This window comes from Chelmon rostratus, chromosome 3 (assembly GCF_017976325.1).
Source record: "Chelmon rostratus isolate fCheRos1 chromosome 3, fCheRos1.pri, whole genome shotgun sequence".
Classification (NCBI taxonomy): Eukaryota; Metazoa; Chordata; class Actinopteri; order Chaetodontiformes; family Chaetodontidae; genus Chelmon; species Chelmon rostratus.
In genome coordinates, this window is record NC_055660.1 from 7,519,437 (window position 1) to 7,534,811 (window position 15,375).

At 40.6% G+C, this 15,375-nt stretch overlaps 1 protein-coding gene across 1 annotated transcript in view; it reads left to right on the forward strand.

The window, feature by feature from the left end:
- Positions 1 to 1,459: 1,459 nt before the first annotated feature.
- The window catches only part of mad1l1 (mitotic arrest deficient 1 like 1), a 53,176-nt gene continuing 39,260 nt past the window's right edge, over positions 1,460 to 15,375 (forward strand). The window contains exons 1-11 of the mRNA XM_041934312.1: positions 1,460 to 1,563; positions 2,082 to 2,236; positions 2,328 to 2,468; positions 3,795 to 3,974; positions 4,068 to 4,192; positions 4,313 to 4,394; positions 5,878 to 6,008; positions 7,577 to 7,691; positions 7,962 to 8,023; positions 11,842 to 11,928; positions 12,668 to 12,812. Of these exons, the coding sequence (XP_041790246.1) occupies positions 2,093 to 2,236; positions 2,328 to 2,468; positions 3,795 to 3,974; positions 4,068 to 4,192; positions 4,313 to 4,394; positions 5,878 to 6,008; positions 7,577 to 7,691; positions 7,962 to 8,023; positions 11,842 to 11,928; positions 12,668 to 12,812 (1,212 nt within the window). The 5' untranslated portion in view covers positions 1,460 to 1,563; positions 2,082 to 2,092. The remainder of the gene's footprint in view (positions 1,564 to 2,081; positions 2,237 to 2,327; positions 2,469 to 3,794; positions 3,975 to 4,067; positions 4,193 to 4,312; positions 4,395 to 5,877; positions 6,009 to 7,576; positions 7,692 to 7,961; positions 8,024 to 11,841; positions 11,929 to 12,667; positions 12,813 to 15,375) is intronic.

Consider the following 15,375-nt stretch of genomic DNA (forward strand, 5'->3'; position numbering starts at 1 on the left):
TGCACTCCAGCACTTTTCTGGCATAAATGTTGGTGAGCAAGGGCAACGGCTCTGACCTCCTCAGCTGCTGCTCTCCACTGGGAACTTGGTGTGGTAAATTAGCGGCTTATTCTTCTGTTGCTCAGCTCAAGGCCAAGATGTGAAAGTGTTGCTCCTTACCCGCATTCACCCGCCTCCCAGCAACAACTGCTGAGCCGGAAGCTTTTTTCTCTGTTTTTCTGGAAGACACAGTGGCTCAGCATTCAGATGAGGCCTTGGTCTATTCTGTGCCTTTTCAACCCATATATTCACATTTATGTGAACATACATCCTAGTGCCTCTGCACTGGCGACTGTGGCTCTCCAGAGGGCTGCCCTGCAGACTGCGCAAATGTCGTTAAGGTTGGAAATCTCTAGGGCGAAGAATTCAGAAAATCATGTGACCTATACATCTCCTCTCCATCTTGACTGGTGGGGAGCCTTCCAGTTTCTTCTCACATCTGAAGACATCAATGTATGCTAGGTGTAAGGAATACTCTGGTCATTGCCTTAGACCACAGCACTTGTCAGAGAACTCGAGTTTGTCCTTGGGTGCTCCACTCTGGCTGTCAAACGCAGAGGATGAATTTCCTCAAGGGAATGAATGAAGTATTTATGTAGAAGCAAACTGGATGCATAAGAATGAGAGTAATAGTTCATTACAAGGTTTGGTGACACTGTCTGTTTGTTGCTAAATCAAGGTCAGCTCAAGAGCATCATTGGAGTGATTTGTGGTTATTCAATACATTTTAATGCTTCAGGCTTCTGATGTTATTTCATGTGACCCATGATCAGCCCATACCTTATTTTCCATCTTTAAAACTGTACAATCAGGACCTGGAGCCATTTGCCTGATGCCAGTGCTAAATGCACGCCATGAGTGCCAGATCAGTCTGCTGTGTGGGCACACTATCCATATTCACTTATTCATGCTAAATAATGACATGTGCCTTTTAGTAATGAGGAGCCAGTCACAGCTTGCTGCTGATCGGTTCCCTCATCATACTGCAGGACTGATGAATGTAGTAGTGCTGCTCTCTGTGGGACAAACTATGCAACTACATTGTTTTGATGTCAGTGAAGTCACACACATTCAGGTACGTAACAGATGCCAGACTGAACAATATGAAATTGATGATAACATACTGTATTTTTACAGGGTGTGTTTTTTTCACAGTTTTATTAGACCAGGTAGGCTACCTGAAAAGTTGACAGATGTTCAGATGTTCATTCAGTCCTGAGGTCTAAAAAGCTTACAGGCTTTTATCTTTATAAACTTTACTCATCCACTAAGGGAAAAACGTGTTTAGTTTGGTAAAACATTAGAGTGCTGTGAGATTGAATCTGTCCATATCCTTCGCCTGTGAACTAACTGGCACTCTCGCGCGAACTGGCACGAAAGTCTCGCGATACTACACGCATCTCATTCGAGTTAAACTGGAGGGATTTCTGTCAGTATGCAATGTGTGCAGCTAACACGCTAGCAGAGCAAAGATAACTTATCTACGACTAACTTGCTCCTCTTCACAAACAAGTCAGCTCTGAGGTGAGGACGTATGCTTCCAAGCGAGACCGTAATAACGTAAATGCTAGTTGGTTCTTGTAAGATTGGTAGCTGGTTAGCACCCTCAGAATAACATTAGCTGTAACGTTAGAAACTAATACACTTTAAATGTTATTTAGCATGCCTAGTCTGAAGTGACATAGGAGAGAGAACAACAGTTTAAACGAAATGCGAGAATAGCGTGACATAGCTTAACCTTAATGTAACGTTAGCGACCAAATATTAGCTTTTGTTTTTAACTGCTAGGTTAGCTTGCACAGCTTCTTTTGTTGTGTTTGTGAGCAGTCAAGCTAATGTCAGTTACTATTACGCAGCTGTCTTTTATTTAACGTAAACTGCTCCTTCTATCTATCTATCTATCTATCTATCTATCTATCTATCTATCTATCTATCTATCTATCTATCTGCCTGCTGAAATAGTTGTGTTTCTTACACTGCAATATAAATTTACTGACCCTTGCTCTTACTCTGAACCTTTGCTTTGTGCACTGCAACTCCAGTGACTCTTAAAATGGATTTGGAAGATGACACCACTGTGTTCGCAACATTGAAGTCCTTCAATTCCTTCATCAGCCGCACTGAGCCTCCACAGCGACTGTCAGAGCACTCAGCGGGTAGTGGAAACCTGCAGAGTCAGTACAAACGCAGCATGGAGGTATACAGGAACTGACAGCATCAACAGTAAACTGCGTAAAGGCGGTGTGAACATGCAACCTCTGCACTGACTGATTTCTCTTCCCTTTTAGTTGTTGGAGGCAGCAGAGAGGGTTCACTCTCAGAATCGGTACCTTCAGCTGGACCAAGAGAAGAAGCAGATGGAGCTGAGTCACAAGCGAGCTCGGTTTGAATTGGAGAAGGCTGCTTCTGATAGTGCACGAGACTTGGAGGTACAATTCACACATTCATATAATACAAATGGGTGCAGGGTAAAGGTTACTTTGTTTGCCATGAGAGATTGAGATTGAAAAAACAAGCAAACTAGTCACAAAGCTATTTGCTCCATTTAAAATTTACTAAAACTTATTTATCTCAAAACATGCACACCTTACAAGCAAGCAAGTACATTTCACTTTGCATGCTTATAAGAAAACCCATAATTATCTTAGTACCTCCCTTTCTGTCTATCCTCCAGGAGTTGTTTATAAATAGATTCGGTTTAACTGACAGAGGGACAAATGAATGTTTACAACAACTGGGGGCCTGTACCTCCTTCCAGAAATTAATAAACCCTTACTTAGCGTTCAATAAATGGAAAAGCTTAGATAAAATCCTATTGGCCTGCCGAATAGTGGGCTGTTAAAAAAATGTCTTGGTGTGTGGCTGTTCCCATAATTTTCCCTACCATCGTAACCAGGCTCAATATTTGAGCCATAAACTTCCAAACCAGCTTGTAATATGATTACATAAAGTAGATGCTATAGTAGCTTTATAAAAAGTGTGCATAACATACCAGCGGACACCAAACGTCTCAGAATGAAATGGAGGCACTGATGGATTCTCGCTCAGACACTTGCAACATGTGTGTTAGCTATGCTGATTGACAATGTTGACCCCTAAATATTTATAATAAAGTGACCTCTCTAATGTCTTGGCTATGTATGGCAGTAAAACTATGGCCTCCAGTTCATCTGGAGTCTTGTACAGTTTCTTCAGTTTTGTGTACATGGATGTGCAGATGGTGCTCATCACACCAGTCCACAAACTTGTCCACTTCATCTCTACAGCTGGTAATGATGGAGTTGCTTGTTAATCTGAGGATAGCAGTGTCATCTGAGAATCTCACCACAAACTGTTTGGGTTGTATACAGAGAAAACAACAAGCGGAATTAATTCGTCCGTTTCAATCATTATTTACTATATTGGAGAGTGAATTAAATGTCACTTTTTGTGGCCTGTTTGATTTAAAAGGAAAAAAAGAGTATACCACATAATCAAAAAAGGATTAATCTTCAACTGATTTTTTTTAGCAAGATGTGGGGATTACTAGTGTTCAAAGCAGAACTAAAATCAATAAAAGCAGTCTGGTGTATGAAAAAGAACTTCTAAGTGCTTCAAGACAAGATGCAGTATTGTGGAAATGGCATTATTTGTACCATATGGTGATGGAAAGACACTTTAACCTCACCACTCTCTTACCCAGAGAATATCGCATAAACTAATAAGTGTCAGAGAAGCTACTGGGTAAAACCTGTTTCTCAACCTTTATGTTACAGCATGAGGTTGACCGGAACCAGGACCTCCTGGGGCGAATAAAAAAGTTGGAGGAGAGAGAGACCGGAGCAGCTAAGAACCTATCAGAGCAAGTAGAGGCAAATCGTACTCTCCGTAAAAACCTGGAGAGCCTGAACAAGAAACTGGAGGAGCGAGACATTAGATTGAACACTGCTAACCAGGTACACACACAGCCTGCCTCACTCACACACTGTGTTTGTACTCCAGTCATGTCTCTTATCTTGTGTTGGCTTACTCCTGTAATCTGTTCCCAGACCATCAGTTCTTTGAAGGATGAGATCAGAGAGCTGAAGCAGAAGGTTCAAAACCAAGACTCAACAATTTCTACTCAATCTCTGGAAAAACAGGAACTGCAGGAACAATTAGATCTACAACGCAGGTACAAACACTTAGAGAGACTGTTACTGACCTAGCTCTGTTTCATGATGTTGGATTGTGAGCTGTGCTGCAGAAAATAAATGCTGACCACACATTTCTATCTGATTGGTATTATAATCAGGAAGTATCAGGAAGTGTCTCAGCTTTGCCAAAGTCTCCAAGCTGCCCAGTCCTCCTGTTCAGACCACATCATCAAGATTAAGGTATGTTCCACACAGTGGACATTACTTGTGGCCACTATTTGATCTGTCTATGTACAAACTGAGATCAAAACATGCCTTGTCCACACATCAGGGATGCTAGACTGAAAAGTTTGCCAAAGCAAAATATGATGATGGCAAACAATTTATTAATTTTTTGATGTACAGGCTGAATTGAGAGTAGGAACTGACACTGGTATTGTGTAATATGAGTTTTGCCTCTTGTAGCTCTCATCCCCCATTACAGATGATAAGTTGGAGAAGTCAAAAACAAATGCAGATAACAAGAGTCTTAGACTATAAATTTATAACTGCAGATTTTGTTGCCAATACCAACTGCCGATCGTTCATGATCCATATCTGCCGATACACAGCTGATACAGCTTTGTGGTTACCTCATAGCAGATGGTATCTCAGCATAGGTCAGTTTTAATGCTTTGTAGTGTATTGGGATTTTCATCAATGGCAGCGTACCCTGTCTTATAAATGCTGTGTGACTTTGCAGTGTGTAAGTAAAGAACCACAAAAAGTCAGGCTTGTTCACAAGTGGAGTGCAGTTTAAGTACCAAAATGCACCTATAACATTTGGCTTGTTTTGAAGGTTATGAAAACACTGTTTGTATGGTCACATTTACCACAGGATCAGATAGACTGTAGACTTACATCATGAGTAGTTTCATGTTGAGAATATTACACGGCAGTCAGCCAAACTTTGAGATGAGTAGCATTAGGCGATACCATGGATGTAATTGGCGTGGGGTTAAGCAATAGAGGTGAATGGAGACAAGTAGTTTGTTTCTTAAATTATTTCTTACTTGTGTTGAAAAAATGAAGCCACGTTCAACACATCCATTCTGAGGAGAGGTTGCAGCGCTGGCAGAGGTCAAGATAATCTAACAGGCTGTGAAAACGTAGCCAAGCAAGTTTTCATTTCCTGCAGGCATTGTGGAAGCAGCACAGGCTTTCTAATGTTTCTTTGCAAATGCATCACAAACAAAGAAACTGTCAAAAGAATGAATGATGAAGGAAAGGAGGCTTTGCTGCCTTTACTAGTAAATGTTAGTGAGGTATAGACTGGAGAAAAAATTATTTAATTCACTACAAGTGCTTAAAAAATGTATATGAATTTCAGCCAGATTATGTGACCTGCAAATATACACTTAATACCTTTTTATTAAATCCTTCTCAAGTCTTCACTACATATAGTAGTGTGGACAGACATGGATGTAAACTTCAGCTTGGTTGGTGAGACATAGAACTGCAAAGCAGTAGTTTTATATGATTTTCGAGCTACATTGTGTAGGTTGAAAGTATGTTTCACGTGTATGTGTCAATTTTTACATGATAAAGATTTGTGTTCATAAAAATTATTTAGATAATTGATGTCTAAAAGATGTCTGTCTTTGTAACAAAGGCAAGAGCATTTGCAGTGTGCTGAATACACACTTTACTCTTTTGGCTGATTTCTCTCTTCACACTTTGGCAGGAGCTGGAGAGACGTCTTGCCCTCCAGGAGCAAGATGTCGCCATTGTGAAGACTGTTAAGGCAGAGGTGGCGAGGGTTCCAGACCTGGAAAAGGAGTTGAAGCGCCTCCGAGAGGATAATGCCTTTCTCAGGTGAAATACATTTTTAAGCCTTTAATGTCTCACCTTTCGTTAGACCAGACATGCTGTCATTTTTAAACACTACTAGTATGACCCCACAGGGCTCAAAATGTTTGCTTTGAACTTTTTGACATTTCAGTGTGACTTAAGATCATCATACCACTTGGATGCATTAGGTGACAGATGACTATGCTCATGTTTTTGCACCCTCCAAACCAGACACAATGTGTTCAGGTTTGTATTCTGTTTCGTCTGGGTGCTGTTGAACCACATTGTGCATACAGTCACGGTGAAAAACTGAGGAGTCAAAGTGGGAGAAAAGAAGAGCCACATGACAGATGTTTATCCTGCAGTCATGACAGACCAAATGCAGAAAGCAGCACTCTGTGTGCTTTCTTGCACATGATTATTGTCCATTGTTGGCACAATTCAGATTTCAGAAACATCATTTTAACGCATGAAACTCATTTTCCTTTCTCAAGATAATGGATTAACAGTGATGTTGCTAACACATGTCACATGTAAATGTAATCCCATCAATTCCTTCAATTAGTGCTTTCAAAATAGTTAAATAGAATAGGAATAATAAATAGCCTTAGGCAGTGACGTCCTTTAGGATCCTAGTTGGCCTGAGGGTAGAAGCTCTGTGCTGATCCGGTGTGTCCGGTATCTTCTTTTGTACCACAGCAGGTAGAAAAGGCCGTTATCCAAGTGGTTGGGATTGTAAATGATTCCTCTAGTCATATTCTTGCAGCACCTGGTGTAAACATCCAGGCAGGGTATTGCATTGCCTATTGTAAGTTCAGCCAAATGGACCACTCTATGCAGGGCGTCATGGCCTGTCTGGTGCTGCTTCTGTACCAGGCAGCGATATTCCCTGTCAGGATGCTTATGATGGTGCAGGAGTAGAACTTCCTCAAGCGTCTGACATGAAACAGTCTCTGCCTTGCCTTTCTCACCACTGAGTTAGTATGCAGCGCCAGGTGAGGCCCACTGTGATGTAGACGCCACGGTACTTGACCTCTCCATTGGGGACCCCTTGATATTAAGAGGGGCTCAACCCTTTGCTTGGTTTGAGACAGCTTTTTAAAAATTATTATTAAATTGTGCATGGACAAGAAGTAGAATAGGAAGAGTATTTTTTTTTTATTATAGTATTATCTAGTTGGAAAAGTAGCCTGATAACATTATCAGTGATAATATCTATTAGCTGCCCTCTGCAGTGCCAAAAGGGTTGTAATTTGCAGAGTGTGTGTCTGTCTGTGTGTCTGTCTGTCTGTCTGTCAAGGCGAGGGTAAGGTTAGTAGTGGTTATGGTTCATGTAAATCTCCAGGAAATTAATGTAAGTCTGTGTAATGTCCCCAAAAGTGACGGAAACCTAACGTGCATGTGTATAGATATTGTTACTGTGATCTCACTACAACTAAAATCAGTTTTTAATCATGTAAGAGGGTGAATGTAGCCAGAGATTGTTTAAACAAAGTATGTCCTTCCTACACTGTCCAAAATTTCCAATGTCTGAAGCTTTAATGTAATTTTGTGTTTTTGTTTTTTGTCATTACACTGTTCACTCTGTGCAGGGAGAACAGAGAGAATTGCAGCCTGTTGAAAGAGGAGGTGGAGGGGCTGAGGAGGAAGCTGGAGAGGATGGCTAAGACAAAAGAAGAGCTGGTCAATATGGAACTGGAGAAGGAGGTAAACTCATTGATTACGCCTGTATTGTATCAACGTCCGTGTTAGCAGATCATGTTTTAAGCTGCATGTTAGTGTATTTTTGACCATCTTTGCAAGATTGAAGTTTAAAATGTTTATTTAATTTCCAGTAAAGTCTACTTTTCAAAATGTACTCTTATTTTATTCTACCGTGGTGTGTCTTATTTTCTCTGTAGTTGACTGCTGATATGATAATATAATGTACTTCCGGTATCTGTAAGACGTTTGACGTATTGTTTCTTGAATCCTTAGCGGTTGGCAGAGAAGCTACAAGCCTGGGAAAACCTAGGCCAATCTACAGGACTCAACATCAGGTCAGTCACTGTGTCAAACTGCGCCTGTGTGTGATTATGAGGCAGAAAAACAGAGGTAGACGAGTCTTCACAAGCTTTATCATTACATTTTTTTATGAAATATGAATGAGTGCCACTAGGAGGAGCTGTCGTCATTCCAAATAAATGTGCCTCATCACTGTGGATTGATTTCACCAGCGTGTATAGGTGTGTGTGGTTGTGTTTGTTTTATACCTGCTTGTGTGTGCGCTTGAGTGTGTCTCAATGCATCCAGTCAAAACTGGTAATGAGAGAATGATTGCATGTTTCCTTGTGAGCAGTGGAGCAGATCTGACAGATTATAAACAGTGCAGCCTTGTCCTATCGCATGCATGCATGCACACATGCACGCACACACCATTTTCTCTGTGATTAACTCTGGCCACGATGTAAACAGAATGTTAAATGGAACACATCCACACAGCAACTCTGGTTTGTTTTATTTTGTGTGTGTGTTTTTTCTAAAATGTGTGTTACACCTTCCTACAGGGCAAGAAGAAAAAGGTAGACGCGCTGTAAAAATTATGAAATGAAATGAAATCGTTTCCTCATGTAAGATTTCATTTTGGTCTTACGTAATATGTTTTGGATCCTGATTGCATTTGTTAAATCTGCAGTTATTAAAAGACCTGAGAGGATCACAGGAATGCAATACCAACCTCAGTTTAATATACACAATATTTGGTTGGGCTGTCCATCATTTTTCTGAAAATTTAAGTTAGTCTAGGCTGTCATCCGGAGTAAATTGAGTTGGAAATTTGAAACCTTCTGCAGAATTCAGGTGTTCAGAAGTGCTGTTACTGGGAGGAAAAAAAACTGCGTTGCACATACGGCTTCTAAAGGGCAGCCATATGTGTGAGGCTCATACTGATCAAAAGTAAAGGTTAATGCAGCTTGCAAATCAACAGTTAGAAACTCCTTCAAGCTGTTTTTACTGTTTACTAAATGGCCAAGTTAATTGTCAGGATGTTGCTTCCCCCACACAGTCCTGTGATCTGAAAGCAAATGGAAAGCAAGAGCATTTCATTCAGCAGTCTGTTCACCTTTGTTTCATTCAGTACAACAGTGCCGTGTGAAAATTAGTATTGATTCACATTTGTGCATTAGTGGCATTTTGTGATTGCCTCATAGGCTCTTAAAAAGCAGGCATGATTATCTCATTTTTTTGTCCTGAACCTTTTCAGCACGTATTTTTTTTAACTTGTGTTTTATGAGAAAGTCAAAGAGTGATGAAATAAGTGAAACTGAATCTGGATTTATGTCATTATACTGTTTTTGTGGAATGATCAGCAAGAAAAGAAAATTGATGACACTGCAGTGACAGAATGATAATATCAATGCTATCAGTCATGTAACAGTGTCTGAATTAATGTTGACATCAAAACAAAGCTTCCCCTTTTTTAGGCCTCTTCTTCTGTCATAAAATATGAAATATCTCATGAGGCTGTGTTGTTTTGGCACTAGTGTGTATTTGTATTATTGATTTGTTGATTTTGCTGGCCTCCTAGTCATTTCTCATAACTGTAAGCTACTGATACTTAATTCATTGTTTTGTTTTGGATTACATATTGTAACTCTTTCTGTCACTAGACATGTTGTGGTGGTCATTAGTGGTGTGAAAAGAAATATGTTGTGGAACAGTTGTTAATGAGGAGTCAACACAAGTGTTGAGGAGCCTGTCTCTTACAACCCAGGATTTGGTTTCTTACCAGCCATTTGCACTGTTTTGCCAGACGAAAATAACTTTTGGCCAGAAGTTAGCCCACACCAACAACAATCAATGTGGCTGTCTGGTGGAGTAGACAAGCCCCACAGCCACAGCTCGGATTTGCCAGTAGTTGGCTGGTTGCTGGTCCTTATTTCCTTTCCTTCTGTTACACAGTCTGATAACATTGTGCTTGCTTATGAGTGTACCCCTTGGCTTGACAACTGAAAATAAGATTGACAGAAGCGGAATGAAAATATTTTCAATTTTCAAGAGACCGGCGATGAAAATATAAGGGGAGGTGTTCTGGAAATGGATTTCTTTTCCAGTAATGTTTTCACCAGTTGAAAAGACTATTGAGACCGTTTGGTGCATGTGTGGCTCAAGAAGAAAGAGAGTACCTTGAAAAGTATAACTTAGAAAGTATTTCTGAGTCAGAAATGCAGTTTGAGGTGTTTATGTGTGTGTTTGTGTGTATGGTATATGTTTGCCTTGATCCTGTTCCCCACAATAATGGATTCCACCTTGCTTTTTGTATCTTTATCCTGTTTGTTGCATTGCAAAAAAAAAAAAAAAGTGGTATTTTGGTCAAATTGAAATGCAGTTGGTCAAAATTTAAATAGTATTAGTAGTATTAATTATCAAAACGTTGTTCATCAGTTACACCTGGAAGAAAAATGTCATATAATGATTCACTCCAACATCTAAAATGTGAGGAATTTATGCTTTTCTCTGTCTTTGTCAGCTTAATATCGTTGTGTTTGGCAGGAAAAAAACAAGCAATTTGAAGATGTCCTCGTAGGCTGAGGGAAATTGTGATGAGCGTTTTAAATTAGATTAAAAATCCTAAATAGATTAATTGATAGTGGAAATAGCCATTGGTTCCAGCCCTAGTATGTCTCAACAGCCGAAACACTTTAACAAAGCTCTGGTGTTAGAATCACTTCCCTCCACTCAGTAGACTTGCAGCACCCTGACAGTGCATGTACACGAACGTACCTCGTTCACGACATCTCACCCACTAATGTGCAACCAACCCACTGCTTACAACATCAACAGAAATGTCTGGTTCATGACCTGTGGAAAAAAAAGCAAAAAACAGAAGAACACAGAAAAAGAGCCTCTCGTATAAACTTAGGAGAGGCTAATCCCTCTTTGCTCTGGGCAGTGTGGAATTACCTACTTTGGGTACCATAGTTATTCCATCCTATGATTCATGAACTCATATTTTAGTCATGAGATTATTTCCATACCTAAGGCTCCACTGAGTGGAAGTGTTGATAAATCCATGCTACCCAACTTTCGCGTGGAACACTCTGACTTTCCAGCCTTGATGTTCTCCTCGACCGCTCAGCCTTTTCTTATTTGTCACATGACTCCGGATTGCCTCGTGCTGCACCACCGTATCAGATCCAGGCTACCGCTGGCAGTCTCTAGTGAAACCTGAAGTTGGATTACATGCTTGATTTTTGTTATGGACGATTGCAATGTTACACTGACCTCCTGCGGGTTAAAAGTCTTTTGCTCTCATGGCTACACCCAACCTCATGATGTCGAGTTGCACTTCAGAGCATGCTGTGTCACTTTTCAGGTGTGTCATTTTAACTGCTGGGCGGCAGCAAAATTAATAAACTCCTGTAATGTAAGCCCATTTAACAAGAGATAAAGAGATAATGGCATTCATTTTTTTTTTTTTTAGATGGATCCATAGTTTCATGATTTTGGAGGTCATGTGGTGCATCTCTATCAGAGTATGTGACCTTCTGCATTGTTGCTGTCCCATTGAGTGTTTACGTGTATGCGTGTGTTTTGTAATCTGTCAATCTCTCCCACAGAGTGAGTTTGTTTTGTAGAACTGTGGCCAGTATTTAGCCCACTATCCTCCTCTCATCTCTCCCTCTGCTGCTCATGTCATTTTATTTCACAGCTCCCCACTGGCCGACTAACAAAAGAATATGGAAAAGCCGTCGTTTTCATCTATTCTCTGTCCTTTCTGCTCTCTCACTCATATTGATTTTTCATTGTGTGTGTCTGTGAGTGTGTGTGTGTGAGTACACATGTGTATGCTAACTGTTCTGTGTGTGTCTGTCTGTAGGAAACCAGAGGATCTGTCCAGGGAGGTGATTCAGATCCAGCAGAGAGAATTTGCTCTGAAAGAGCAGAACTACACACTCAACAGCCGGTAACAAACACATCTTCAAACATACACAAAATCCCTCTCTCTGCCTTCAGACCTCTTTCTCTCATTCTGTCTGCCTGCATGCCTCTCTCCCCCCATGTATCTATTAGAGCGTATCTCTGAGAAGTCCTTAATTGTCACAAAGTTAATTAAACTGGTCCTGATTCTGATAGCACTCCTGACAGTAAGAGTGTGTGTGTGTGTGTGTGTGTGCGCGCGCGCGCATGCGTGTGTGATTGAGGAAGAGAGAGAGAGGGAATTCACTAATTAAACTTGTCCTGTTTAGGCAGAGGTGATGTCTGTAGGGAGTGCTGTGCTCATGCTCTGGTATATTCATGCTACAGCTCAGTCCAGCCACGAAAGCTTTCATTAGCTAACAGGCATCTCTCTTCTGCTGAGCATGTTGGGCTCATTATGAAATATTAGAAACAGCGGAATGGTGAAGGGAGTGTGAGGTGTAATTATTGTGCTCTCTTATAATTATTGTCCTATTGATCAGACCTTCCACAAATCGCTGCTGCCAATGATTTCTGGACAGTTGTCTCAGAATTATTTGGTGTCAGTCAGGTAAGTTGTCTATTAGGGGTGTTATTCTAAATTGACTGTAGATTACTTTACAAATTGTCTGAACATTCAGTACTAATCAACCTGTTTCCATCTTCCCCTGCCCTCTCCTCTCCCCTGTTATTAACCAACACGCACATTTTTGCTTTCCACCTATTCATTTATCCCGGCCCACCAGTGTGAGGAGTGTGGAGCGTTCACAGTCTGAGCTTCGTGCAGAGCTGTCCCAGCAGCGCAGCAAGACTCTGGAGGAGCAGAAGAAGAGGGAGACACAGGAAGCTCTTGTCCGTCGGCTACAGAAGAGAGTACTTTTATTAACCAAGGTGCCCCGACAATCAAACGCACACCAATAAACACATTCATGTATTCAAACCCTGCACCATCACCCAATGCCAGAATTTAACTTTAAACACTCAGGGAACACAGTACACACTTGAATCTCAAGGCAGAATTCTTAATCTGCCCTTCTACCCCCTCTCTCGCTCTGATTGGTCGATGAATGTCACGTGACTCCTCAATCTGTCTGTCCTGCTTCTCCTGCTCTGCTGTTCCTGACTAGATCTCCCTGTGATATTGATTTCGCAGTGTGTGTAATTCCCGAGGTCAACATACTCAGTCTCTTAGTACACAAATCATACACACACACACACACACACGCTCACACTCACCCAGCACCATAACTAAGCAGCGCTACAGGCATGCTGAAAATATGGTTTGGCCCAAGACTGTTTTGCCAGAGACTGCATTCAACCAGTCACACTTTACCGAGCACTCAGAGGCTGTAAATAGTTGTTGTTTATTATCGAGTCACAGCGTATTTAAAACAATATCCAGTGTAGTAGGTTTTGATTATGTTGCCTTTTAAAATTATGACCCTTCATTGTGCCGTGCAGGCGACAGCTGTGGCCGGAGGCATTATGTTTTCAGGTTGTCCGTCCCATTCTCCTGAACATGATATCTCAAGAACGCCTCGAGGGAATTTCTTCAAATTTGGCACAAACAACCACTTGTACTCAAGGATGAACTGATTATAATTTGGTGGTCAAAGGCCAAACATGAAGGTCACTGCAGCCTCAGGAACACCTGGACAAAATTTCAGTGCATCTGGCACAAACTTCCTCTTGGACTCAAAGATGAATCAGTTAGAATCTGCTGGTCAGAGTCACAACACATGTTTTAGTTACAAGTTTTAAAGACTATAGTTGAGTGTATTAATGCTTTTTACCCAACCATATCTGCAACTGCCCAACTACATTTAGTCTTTCATTCATCATTTTCCTTTAATCCATTCTGTATACTTCCAAGAAAAGAACAACATACATATGTATATAATGTGATAAATGGGCTGCAACCAACCAATATTTTTTATTATTATTATTATTCATTGCTGTAAGATACCTAATGTAGCCAGCTATCATTGTTTTTACTTTCTGATTAAAAATAACCTTTTGTGCATGCTTTATTAACTTGATTGCCCAGATGTAGACATTTTATACATTGAACAGTAACACTAAATGCAATGAATTCACACTTGCACTGTATCTGTTTCAACCAACCCCACCAAGAAATGAAGAGAGGAAAGCAGCAAATACTTAGATTTATGAAGCTGGAACAAGGGAAGTTTGTAATGTTTTTTAGTTGAGAAATTAATTCAACTATTAATCCATTGACGAAAGCTGTTGTCAATTAGTTTTATTTTGATCGAGTATGAGCTCTAAGGTGTACAGATCTCCGTTTCTCCCCTTCACCTGTGGGAATGACTGTAGCCACAATTCAATGATGATTAAGTGCCTTGCTCAGAGGGCTAAGGAAGGTGAGAGGAGAACAAATTTCCCTCTCCACCACAAAGCTGCATCTCCTTCATGTAACTGTTGCCCTGCTCGGATGCTTTGTTTCTCATATACTTTTGTGGGACAGACTCATTGACTCATTAGAGGCACAGGCACATCTTTACGCACTAGATAAAACAGTTGACATAAAAGCCATTTTTCAAGAATAGATGATGAAAACTGTAATGATAGTTTTATCACTCTTTCCTCCCACTCCCTGTTTGTGTGTTCTTTAAAATGAAGGTTTTATCAGAGAAATGCCGTCAGATTTTTGATTTAGATTGAGTGAATTTCATTACACGTTAATAGACAGTAAATAGCCAAAGGGCCTGATGGTTAGGACTGGCAGCATACACATACACACTGACCTCTAAATGTGTTTGTACCTTTTTTTATTTACTTCTGTTCAGTCTGTCCTCCTGTTGGTCTTCCTCATCTCTCTTTTCCAAGTTTTTTTAAAGGATTTATTGGGCAATTGTGTTATCTTGCATGACAAATGATGCTGCTTCAGTGCCAAAACAAATAAAGTTGAATTAAGGGTGATTTCATATATAGTGTTTTTAAATGAACCAGAGCAGTCATCTTTAAATGGATTATGTTGGTTTTGATCTGGCTAATCACAGGCTGAATCTCATTAGGCTAATTTGTTTTCAGATACCAGCCTATGAGCTAATCTGACAGGGCAATTGCAGCCCATTGTTCACAGAATTTTACATGCAGCAATTACAAGGTGCTTTTAAGCCACTCTAAAACGGCAGCACGTAGCAGTCAGCATATAGTACATGCAGCTACCTGAAATTATATTTACTGCAAGTATTTATCACCTGACTTAGACCTGAATTGCATACGCTTTCCTTAATTAGCCCTGTTAATATTAGACAATTGAGCTTTTCCAATGACCGTCAAAACTCAAAAATGGTCCTACGCAGCCTGGCCATTTGTGAGATGTTTATTAAAAGTCTGATTGCCACAAAATGCCGCCTGCTTTGCTTTATAATACAGAGCGGCCCAGCGCAGTGAAGGGAGGGGAGGAGACGCATCATTTTAACGGTCTTGA